This window comes from Mus caroli, unplaced genomic scaffold (assembly GCF_978045245.1).
Source record: "Mus caroli unplaced genomic scaffold, Mus_caroli_1 scaffold_8, whole genome shotgun sequence".
Lineage (NCBI taxonomy): Eukaryota > Metazoa > Chordata > Mammalia > Rodentia > Muridae > Mus > Mus caroli.
The window spans coordinates 141561099-141572317 of record NW_028227263.1 but is presented as its reverse complement, the minus strand read 5'-3'; the positions used below and the strand labels follow the sequence as shown (position 1 = coordinate 141572317).

Here is an 11219-nt window from a genome sequence, read left to right as displayed (position 1 = left end):
CATAAATCCAAAAGGATAATCCTGTGGGTTTTTTTTTTTTTGAGATATGAGCTACGTGAACCCTACCCCATACACCACACACACACACACACACACACACACACACACACACCCTTCTTCCCCAAGGCAAGAAGTCAGATATTTCCATCCTTGGGACCCACGAGGAAGGAGAGCACCAACCAAAAACTATCTTCCGGTTTTCAGTTCCTGACCACAGCATTCATGCACACCCTTCTAACACACTGAATGGAAGAGCAGCAAAACTGGTAACTGTTAAGCCATCTCTCCTGCTCCAGAACCGCATCTCTTTGGTAGTTGTTATATCCATTTGTACATGTGTGTTTATGTATGACAACACATGTGGAGGGCGGAGGGTGACTTGCAGGAATTACTTCTTTCTTCCATGGGGGTTGTGGAGATCTAATCCAACCCGGCTCACGATGCTTGGCAGGATACACATCTACCTGCTGGGCTGGGTCCTGGGCCCTAGGATCACAGCTTATAAATCTATTCCTCTACCAGCCCTGTCTGTCTGTCATCTGTCTGTCTGTCTGATGAGACGGGGTTTCTTGGTGTAGCCCTTGATGTCCTGGAACTCATTCTGTAGACCATGCTGGCCTCAAATTCATGAAATATGCCTGTGTCTGTCTCCCGAGTGCTGGGATTAAAGGCATATGCCACTACCACCTGTATTGTCTTTATTTTTTTGAGACAGAACCTCATATAGGATGATCTTGAACTCACTGTGTAGCCAAGGAATGACCTTGAAACCCCGAACCTCCTGTCTCTACCTCCCCAGTATTGGGATTACTGTCACTTGCCATCGTATCTAGTTTAAGCAGAACTGGAGATTTAACCAGGGTCTCATGAGCTCTAGACAAGCTGTACTCCTAGTCATGAGCTTGAAATCTCTTTAATGACAGTTGATGGCTCTCCCGGGCAATATGGAGATGTCGATCAACCCACACAGCCAGCCACATAATAACAACCCTGAAGAACTTAAGCTGATGCCTGGGGGCGCTTTATTTTGAGTTACAGATGGGACACACTCCAGTGGCTCCTGGGCTCCACACAGCGGGTCATGTCCTGGCAGTCTCACTTCCAGCGGCCTCCAACTCGACCCTTCCCAGCCCCCTTTCGGCTGTGGGAGAAGAAGGTGGTGTCAGGAAGAGGTTCTGAGCCTCCGAGATAAGCTTAACACAGCATCTTTAAAATTCAGGAAGTCCACCAAATACCCACCCCCACCCAGAGGAAGTCAGGAGCAGAGGCCAGCAGTGCTATTTCTTTTTTGCAGTACTGGGCACTGAGTCGGGGCCTCTCCCATGTTAAGTAAGTACTTTACCACTGAACCACAAACCAGGCCTCTCACTGGGGGATTCTAGGCAGGGGGTTACCTATGAGCCACACCCCCAGCCCCTCACTGGGAATTCTAGGTAGTGGTTCTACCACTGAGCTACGACCACCTTTGAGTGCAGCTCTTTCAGATAATGCCCAGTAAGTGGTTGGTGGGAGTTGACTTTCTTGGGTTAGTTCAGATAACTCATGAAAATTTATGTGAAAGGAGCTTGAGGGTGAAAGAAGGGTTAGTTAGAGGTGGTGACATGCATCAGGGCTCAGGGAGGTTGGAAGAGTACAGAAAAGGCTAGAACAAGAAAGAGACTGAGCAGGAAGCCTGGGCATGGTGAGAAACACCAGTGATGTCAGCCCTGAAGAGGATGAAGCAGGAAGATCAGGAAATGTTTGAGGACAACCTGGCCTGTGTGTGTGTGTGTGTGTGTGTGTGTGTGTGTGTGTGTGTGTGTGTGTGTGTGTAATCCGCCAGTGAGAGGCCTGGTTTGTGGTTCAGTGGTAGAGTACTAACATGGGAGAGGCCCTGACTCAGTGCCCAGTACTGCATACATATACATACATATATGTGTACATATACATACATATAGTGTACATATATATTCATATATGTATACATATGTGTGTATACATACACACACACATGCACATACATGTGCCAGGTTTGGCAGGTGGAGGCAGGCAATTGTCAGGAGTTTAAGGGCAGTCTCAAATACCAATGGAGTTCTAGGTCACTCCAGCTTACAGGAGACCTTGTCTTTTTTTGGTTGGGGGGGGGGGCGTCAAGACAGGGTTTCTCTGTGTAGCCCTGGCTGTCCTGGAACTCACTTTGTAGACCAGGCTGGTCTCGAACTCAGAAATTCGCCTGCCTCTGCCTCCCAAGTGCTGGGATTAAAGGCGTGCACCACCCCCACCCCACCCCGCGAGACCTTGTCTTAATAAGAAGAAATAGAGAGAAGGAAAACTTGCAGAAGAGGGAGGGACAAAGAGAGAAAAGAGAGAGAGAGAGGCCAGTGAGATGGGTTAGCAAGTAAAGGTGCTTGCAGCCAACCCTAAGATCTGAGCCTTATCTCTGGGACCACAAGAAAGGAAGAGGAAACCGAGTCTTCCAAGTCTTCTGAGCACACTCCATGTTGTGTGGTGCACAACTGTCTGTAACTTAGCTCCAGTGCATCCAAACTTCTGGTCTCTGTGGGCACACACACCCATCCATATACACGCTTACATCCACTCACACACACACACACACACAGTCACACACACACTCATACACCCATATACATATACACACCTACACATACACCCATACACAAACACACATACACATGTACATGCACACACTGTGTGCATGTAAACATGATGCAAAAAAATGGTGTAAAATAATATGTACTCAGAAAGAAAAGAATTGGAGGAATACAGACAGGGAGTGAGACTGAAACCTAAGAGCTGATAAGGAAAAGCAAAAGACTGTAGTGCAGGCCAATAACCCCAGCCCTCCTGAGGCTGAATCCAGAGGATCAGTAGTTCAAGGCCAGCCTCAGCTTCCTAGTGAGTCTGTGCTATGTGAAACCTTGACTTAAAAATAAATAAGCAGTCCAACAAAAAAACAGGGATGGTAGGTAAGTCACATCAACCATCCCAGCATTCCACTGGTTTGAGGCAAAAAGATCTGCTTACACATTCAAAGCCAGCCTGGGCTACACAGTGAGTTCTAAGCCAGCCTGGTCTACCAAGTAAGACTTTGTTTTGAGCTGGGCAGTGGTGGCACACTCCTTTAATCCCAGCACTTGGGAGACAGAGGCAGGCAGATTTCTGAGTTCGAGGCCAGCCTGCTTTACAGAGTGAGTTCCAGGACAGCCAGGACTATACAGAGAAAGCCCTGTCTCGAAAAAACAAATAAAACAAAAAAAAGCCAATAAATAAACCAATAAATAAACCCACAAGAACAGATACGGATAGAATGTCTCAGGAAACAGACAGGAGATGCCAAAAGGGCAGTGGTATGCAGAAGCAGCAGAAGGAGGGAGGGAGGGAGGGAGGGAGGGAGAGAGGGAGGGAGGGAGGGAGGGAGGGAGGGAGGGAGGGACAGAGGGAACAGAAGGAGCCGTATGTGGAGGTTGGGAGTGGCACTTACAATTTCTGGGCATGGCTGATGCGGTTGTACAGCACATTGATCTGTGGGGCAGGAAACCAGGCTAGGTAGATGTCCAACCAGGGCCACCTGCCACACCTGTCACCCAGCCTGGGCCCCAACAGAGGCAGGTAGGTCTCACCTCATATTTCTGTTGCTTCAATTTCTCCATCAGGTCAAATTTCTCTGATTCCAGCTGGTGGATCCATTCTGACAGCTCCTGGGCCTTTTCCCTAGCAGGTCGAGAAGGACCAGGATGCAGCAAGATCCAGGCTGCCTTCTGAGTCCAGAGAGGTCGAGCCACTTACCCCAAGCCATGCAGCAAGTCTCTTTGGGATTGGTATAGTTGCTACCCTCTTGCTAAATTGCCCACGGAAGGTTTTCAAATGTGTGACCACTTTCTGAAACAGAAGTTCCTAAATGGAAGTCTCCGGAAGTAATGGCTATGAGCCCCAGAGTGAAAGCCGTTTGGTTTTTATTACTTACATAGTGCGTGGTTGTGTGTGTGTGTGTGTGTGTGTGTGTGTGTGTGTGTGTGTGTGTGTGTGTGTGTGTGTGTGTGAAGTCTGGCCTCCAACTCAATATACAGCAGAGGATGACCCTGAATTGATCCTCCTACCTCTTCCCTGAATGCTGCAATTCCACCTAAATACGGAAGGGGGCACTGTGGATACCAGACACTACAGGCCAGGCCAGCCACCGGGTAGCTTGCATCTGAGTGACATTTTGAACATAGACAGCAACAGTGGCCCAGAAAAGGAGTGTCAATTGCCTGAAGTAACACAGCACCAAGGCTCAGACCCTGAGTATCGCCCGTGGAAGCCTTGTGAGAGCTGCCAGGACCTACCGGAGCTGGTCCTCCCCCATGTAGTCGATGTTCAAGGGCTTTTTCCTCTCAGACAGAATCCTGAGTTTCATCTCCCGACCAGTCTGTCGCTTCCCACGCTTCTGTTCTGCCTGGAGTGGGAGGAATCCCAAGCCAGGGATAGAACCTGGAGGCTAAATCTACTCAGCAAGGCCAGTGCCTCCACCACATGCAAGGAGTACATCTCAGCCCTCCCCCTTCAGACACTCAGGGGTCCAGCCTCAGCCCTCCTCCCTCAGTCCAGGGGTCCAGCCTCAGCCTCCTCCTCCCTTAGTCCCAGAGCCCCAGGCTCCAGCCCTCTCTCCTCGGACTCAGGAACTCAAACTCCGTGCCCCCTCCCTCAAACGTACAGGCCCCAGTCTTCTTCCCTCACAGCCAGGCACCACCAGAGGAACATTGTGGCCGGAGGAGGGACAGAGACAATCAGCGGAGTGTCTCCCTCACCTACTTGCCACGTGCTATCTACAGTGACAGCTGGCCCTGGATGAGGTCCAGGTTTAGCCTTCCTCCTCAGGACCAGCAGCCCCAAGTTTCCCTTCCCTCCTTGTAGACGCAGATTTCCACAGGCTCGACTCACCTTGACCAGGTAGCCCCCAAAATGAGCTCCCATGTTGGACAGAACTTTCTTCTTCTTGGCGTCGTCCTCTGCTCTCTTCTTCGCCTCCTCCTCCTCCTTCCGCATCTTCTCCTCCTGTGAGAACAAAGGGGTCCACTCCATGGGGCCTTACATACCTGAGGGAGGAAGAGCCTAGCCTGGGTAGTTGATGGCTCAGCATCTCCATAAGTGAAGTTGGAGCCACGGAGAGAGCCACTCCTTAACTTGGCATATAGTTCAGGCTAGCCTCAAATTCACAAAATCCTCCTGCCTCAGCTTCTCCTGTGCTGGGATCATAGGTCTGAGGCCATCACACCCAGCAAAGCTCAGTCTTTGTGCTATGGCTTAAGTCTCTTAATCCAGCCCTGCCTGAAGCTAGATCAGCAGTAGACTATTTATATGCACTGTTCACCCTTCCAATAGGAAAATCCTTATGCTAGACATTACAGGGACTTTCTGAGAACCGCAGAGAGAATCAAACATGGGAAATAAAGTATTCTCCTATAGGGAAAGGACAGACACCTACCGCCAGCTTGGCCTGGCGTTCTCGCTCCTTTTCTGTTCTGAAGCGCTGTTGCTCAGCTCTCTCTGCGCGTCGCCTCTCCTAGGGGTATTAAGGGAAGATTGGGGCAGAAAACGTGGGGGTTCTTGGGGGCTATCTCCTCCCACAAGTTATCCCTCCACCAGTAGACGAACAAAATAAGGATAGTTTCTTTTATTTAATTGTCCTTTTTGAGACAGTCTCGAGCTCATGGTAATCTTCCTGCCTCAGCCTCCAAAATGTACTCCTGGTAGAAATAGATACTGGAGTGGAGCCGCCCAATATCCCCGCTGTTTCTCCCAGAGACCCCAAAGCACTACATGGAGGGAGGGAAGGGGAGATAGATGTAACTAGAGGACCCGGATTTCCGGCTCACAATGCGGTCTTTTAGTGCAATGAGCTCTTCCTCCTCCTTTTTCCGCTGTTCAAAGTGCACATCGATGAGCGTCTGCAGCTCCAGTAAGTCTTTCTCCATGCGCTTCCGGTGGATGTCCTGAAGAGGGAGCCCGTGAGGCCGCCGGACAGGGCCCTGGAGCCTGCCCCACCCCAGCCCTAGGTGATGACTGACAGTCAGCTGGGATGGCTTCCAGCAGATGTCAGCAAAGCATTCCTTGCTAACAACAGGACCCTGGGTTACCCCCAGGGTTTTCATGAAGGAAGCATAGAAGGGCACTTGTCAGAATGGGCTCAAGGCGCCAAGAATCCTGCAGCTGCTTCTGGGGTAGGACATCTGTCACTTACATCAAAATCCACACGCTCCCCTTCTGGAATCTTCGGGGGAATCAAAGGAGGCACCACAGGGCGGCTGTGTTGATAGAATTGGATAGAGATCATCAACAGGCTGGCCCTCCCCTCCCCTGCTGTTCAAAATGCCAGCCACCCCTACCCCCACCCCCACCCCCACTGGCCCCCGAATCTGTGTGAGACCACAGTCAGGGAAATACAGTTTGAGTATTTTGTTTTGCCTGTTTTGACATACTTGTAAAAACTGGCAGGACCCGGTGGCACAGATCTGTTGCCCTAGCTGCTTGGAAGTCTGAGGCAAATTCAAGTCCTGCCTGGTCTAGAGAGAATCTAAAGCCATCCATGGAAACTTAAGAGACACTGCCTCAAAATGAAAAGTCACAACAGGGCTGGGGATGAGATGCCTGCCAGGAATCCCCCAGGGAGAGGCAGGGGGCGACTCCCCCAGTGAGGTGACTCAAGATGGAATACTTGTCTCAAACATACGAGGCCATATATTGAATGCTCTGCATAAAAAGCAGGCAGGGAGCCGGGCATGGTGGCGAATGCCTTTAATCCCAGAACTCGGGAGGCAGAGGCAGGCGGATTTCTGAGTTCGAGGCCAGCCTGGTCTACAAAGTGAGTTCCAGGACAGCCAGGGCTATACAGAGAAACCCTGTCTGGAAAAACCAAAAAAAAAAAAAAAAAAAAGCAGGCAGGGATAGCTCAGCAAAGACCCACATGACAAGCCTGATGATCTGAGTTCTGACCCCTGTAAATCATCATCTGAACCCTACACTTGCACCATACACACACCTCTGTGCTCACACACGCAAAATAAATAATAAAGGTATTAAAGTTTAAAAGTACTGCTCTTCGAGCCGGGCGTGGTGGCACACGCCTTTAATCCCAGCACTCGGGAGGCAGAGGCAGGCGGATTTCTGAGTTCGAGGCCAGCCTGGGCTACAGAGTGAGTTCCAGGACAGCCACGACTACACAGAGAAACCCTGTCTCGAAAAACCAAAAAAAAAAAAAAAAAAAAAAAAAAAAAAGTACTGCTCTTCCTTTTGCACATGCTCTGAGATACTTCACTTTCTTTTTAACCATTTTATTTTATGTGTATGTATGAGGCTTTGCCTGCTGCCTGTGTAACACGTGTATGGCCAAATGCCAGAAGAAGGCATTGGCTCCTCTGGAACTGGAGTTACAGATGTTTGTGAGCTGTCACGTGGATACTGGGAACTGAACCCAAGTCCTCTGGAAGAGCAGCAGCCAGTGCTTTTAACCACTGAGCCATCTCTCCAGGCCTGGAAATTTTATTTCAAGGGTAAGGATGGAGCCTGGGGACCACGCATGCTAAAGGCCATGAACTTTAAAGATCGATATTCTCTAAGCAACTTACAGTTACCTGTTTGCTCTAACGCTGTGCTACTGGCTGTTTAACAGCAACAGTGTGCAGCTGTAACAAGAAAAACGTCTGCATGCTCGGGTCACCTACAGTTTCTTTTAATAGCTACGATTTAAGATCAGCAAAACCCACAGATGCTGAACTCAGAATCACCAAGACTCCTCTTCTGAGGATGCAGCAATACCATGCCTGGCAAACACTCTTTCCCAAGGCCCAAGCTAGCAGAAACTTCCTGAATAATTCATGTGTCAGAACATTCCTTGCCTTGGCAGGGCTCATCCACTTGGTGTCTCTAAGGACCATTTGTTGTGGGTCCCAGAAGTCCTTGGAAAGGGCCCTCACTCACTTCCTGCATTCCTTCCCTGGTAGCTCTCCAACCTGGAACCTCTCTAACTAGCCCTGGCCTCTCCGGGCCTCCTCTTAGCTCAGTTAGCTTCCACAGCCTGTACTGGCCTCCCTGGCTTAACCATACTCTCACGGTGACCTGGTTCTGCACCCAGAGTAGGTTTTATATATAACCACTCACTTTGAGTGTAAGAAATGACTTTCCTTGCCTACAACTTTCCTTCAACTAGCAAGGTCTTTATCGAGAGGGTCCAGGTTATCACCTCCTTGGGAAGCCTTCCTTGATTGGCCCTGGGCCAACACAGAGTCCCCTTGCATGGTTTTCTAGAACCCAGGCTGTTACTTTTATATCTGACCTGTTTCATAATGTAGGAAGGTCCTCAACTTCTTGCTTTAAGAGTTAAGGTTGGCTGTGTTCAAGCCCTGATTTCTCTGCCTTTTGGGTGCCCTGTCTCTCTTGGTGGAGGAGCATGAGGGGATAGGCTGTAACCCACCCACCCTGTAGCACCTCACCTGGGTTTGGGGCGCTCTTCTTCTGGTGGCAATGGGGGAATACAAAAAGATAATTAGCGAGAGTCGGGTAGACAGAGGCTTGGCATCCTTAAGAGGAAACCCAGAAGCAACCTGCGAGCCCAAGGCTGGGGGAAGGACATTAGGAGAGTGAAGGGAAGTTGAGGTGGAGAAAAGGGTCACTCGCATAATTCTCCACTGGTGTGGGGACACCCCCTCCCAGGCCTCTAAAAGCCCAAAGGACCAAACTCCTGGACTATTTACAATTCTATCTACCCCTGTCTCCTTCCTCCCCCATCCTATCCAGCAATGGAAGAGAGCCCATTGCTTCTCTTCATTCAGAGACCCCAGATCTCTGTCCCCAGCCCCCTGCTCACTTAGGACACATATCCCCCCCCACTTCTTAGTGGTACCCTAAAGTTCAAGTTTCTCAGCTCATGCCTGTGATCTTAGGATTTAGGAGGCTGAGGCAGGAGACTTGCTATGAGTTCAAAGCCAACCTAAGATATATATCAAATTTTAGGCCAGCTTAAACTACAGGTGGAGACTGTCTCAAAAAAAAAAAAAAAAAAAACCTAACTAAATAAATAACCAAACTGAGCGTGGTGGTGAACACCTGTAATCCCAGCCCTTAAGAGGCTGAGGCAAGAAGGTTGCTGCAAGTTTGAAGTCAGCCTGGACTATGTGAGACCCTGTCTCAAAAACAAATAAAACATAATATAAGATTAAAAGGTTCAGGCCCCAGCCTTCGAATGTATATAGCGGAGAAATATAACATACAGGGTCAGCCGGGCGGTGGTGGCGCATGCCTTTAATCCCAGCACTTGGGAGGCAGAGGCAGGTGGATTTCTCAGTTCGAGGCCAGCCTGGTCTACAGAGTGAGTTCCAGGACAGCCAGGGCTATACAGAGAAACACAGAGAAACCCTGTCTCGAAAAACCAAAAAACCAAACAAACAAACAAAAAAAACAAAAAACAAAAACAAAAAAAACCATACAGGGTCAGAGGCCAAAAGGATAGGAGATGAGGCACCTTTCCGCCAACACTCAGCTTTTCTAGTAAGCATTCTTCCAAGATTGGAACGAAGGCTTACACACCACTCCCTTTAAGGAAGGGAAAGGGGTTTTTAAAAAAAAAAAAAAAAAAAAAACACGCCAGGCAATTTCCCATCAAGGCCACCAGAGGGCGCAGGGCCCTAGGGGCTTAAAGGATCAGGCTGGGCGGACCGGTTATCCAGGAGCTTATCAGGTGATGGTGGATTGCGGACTTGATGATGTCGGGGTCCCCAGACACCCCGAATCAATCCCAGGAAGCGAAGAAGCTATGGTTACCTCGCTCTGCCACCGGCTCCGGCTCCTCGGGGACTGGGAGGGGCAGGAGGAGAAGCGAAGATTGGGAGGGAGGTGCAGGAAGGGGCAGCCACACAGAAGCATAGAGGGGTGGGAAGAGACGCGAGATGCTGTTAAAGAGTGGACCCAGCATCCTCCAGCCCAACATATCGTCCCTTCCCCAACTCCCCAGCCCAAGGCCTAGGAAGAGACCTGTGGGATTCAAGCCTCACCTTCCTCCTCCTCCACCGCTTCCTCATCTGGAAAGGAGTGGGGACACATAAACGTTAGGAACACTGGAGCATCGAATGAAAGTGTCCCAGAGACTCAGAGATTAGCCTCAGCACTCCCCGCTCAGAGCCAGGAGATCAGGTCTCCTCCCTCCTCCCACAGACCTGGACTTCAGGCTCCATGCCTCCTCCCTCAGACCTGAGTGCAGGCCTCAGCCCTCTTCCCTCAGACCTGGGGTCCAAGCCCTAGTCCTGGATAGGAGACTGGGTTAACAAGACGACCCTCTGTGCCCCAGCTGCAGATCTAACAGGGAGCATTTCCAGTTGCTGCCAGGGGTTTTCTGAGAGTAGCATCAGTACACCTCACCCCTACCCTTACACCAAAGTGGGGCTGGACTGCTCCATGAGCCATTTCCTCCAAGTCAGAACTCCAGAGGGCCTGCCCTACCCCTTAGGCCAGCCCACTCCTCACTCACCTTCTGCCTGCTCCCTAGAGACATGAACAAGGAGAGAGGAGAGAAGAGAGGACAGTTAGACATCTTGGGATAGGATGATCTCTCGACATTGTAAGCCCCCCAGCCCCCAGACTGCATTGCTCACTCCTCATATTCTTGTTCTTCGATGTCTGACATCCTGGAGTGACCTGCAGATCAGAGAGAGGAGGCTGAGTGAGATAGATCCCTAAGGAAGGGGGCTGGTGCCTGAACTCCTGAGTCTGATGGAGGAAGGATGGGATCTGGACCCATGGGTCAGGGAAGGCTGGCATCCAGCCCAGCCCAGGCCATGGAGGCCAGGCCCCAGCCCCACAAGCAGGCGGCAGTAGGCCTCCTTCACCACAGCTGTCTTCTTTTGTCCTGTGACAGGTCCATGAGAACCTGATCCCTGGAGGGATTAGGAGATACTGGAAAAGGGACAGGATTTAAAGACAATAGCTGCCCCACTTCTAGTGCTATTTTGGGGGAAATGTCACAGACAAAGAAACAGAGGACATTTCCCAATAAGGAGTTGGAGAAGTGGGGCTTCCCCCACCCCAGCCCCACTGCTCCCCTCCTACCCCAGCCCCTTCGTTTGCCTCGGATTCCTCCCATCCTGTCCCTCTTTCCCCTTCCCCCTACATTCCACAAAGGGATGGGTGTATCAAGAGCAGCTTCGTCCTGAGACCCTAAAATCAGTAGCTGCCCCATCCAAACTCTGCTT

The 11219-nt window shown here is 50.4% G+C and overlaps 1 protein-coding gene across 1 annotated transcript; it reads right to left on the bottom strand.

Moving 5' to 3' along the window:
• Nucleotides 1–1015: 1015 nt before the first annotated feature.
• Nucleotides 1016–6284, bottom strand: Tnnt1 (troponin T1, slow skeletal type). The gene is made up of 8 exons (XM_021166217.2): nt 6221–6284; nt 5856–5972; nt 5465–5542; nt 4921–5034; nt 4326–4435; nt 3621–3711; nt 3482–3522; nt 1016–1141 (listed from the first exon to the last, which is right to left on the bottom strand). Exons 2-8 carry the CDS (start codon nt 5952–5954, stop codon nt 1096–1098), a joined length of 579 nt encoding a protein of 192 aa, XP_021021876.2. The 5' UTR covers nt 5955–5972; nt 6221–6284; the 3' UTR covers nt 1016–1095.
• Nucleotides 6285–11219: the final 4935 nt, after the last annotated feature.

What these genes read in the sequence shown, in the direction of transcription:
- Tnnt1 (XM_021166217.2), bottom strand. Translation starts at nt 5,954, where the DNA reads ATGGAGAAAGACTTACTGGAGCTGCAGACGCTCATCGATGTGCACTTT. An exon ending in TTGCACTAAAAGACCGCATT is followed by an intron (nt 5,543 to 5,855) that starts GTGAGCCGGAAA and finishes TAATACCCCTAG; the next exon opens with GAGAGGCGACGCGCAGAGAG. An exon ending in AACGCCAGGCCAAGCTGGCG is followed by an intron (nt 5,035 to 5,464) that starts GTAGGTGTCTGT and finishes TTGTTCTCACAG; the next exon opens with GAGGAGAAGATGCGGAAGGA.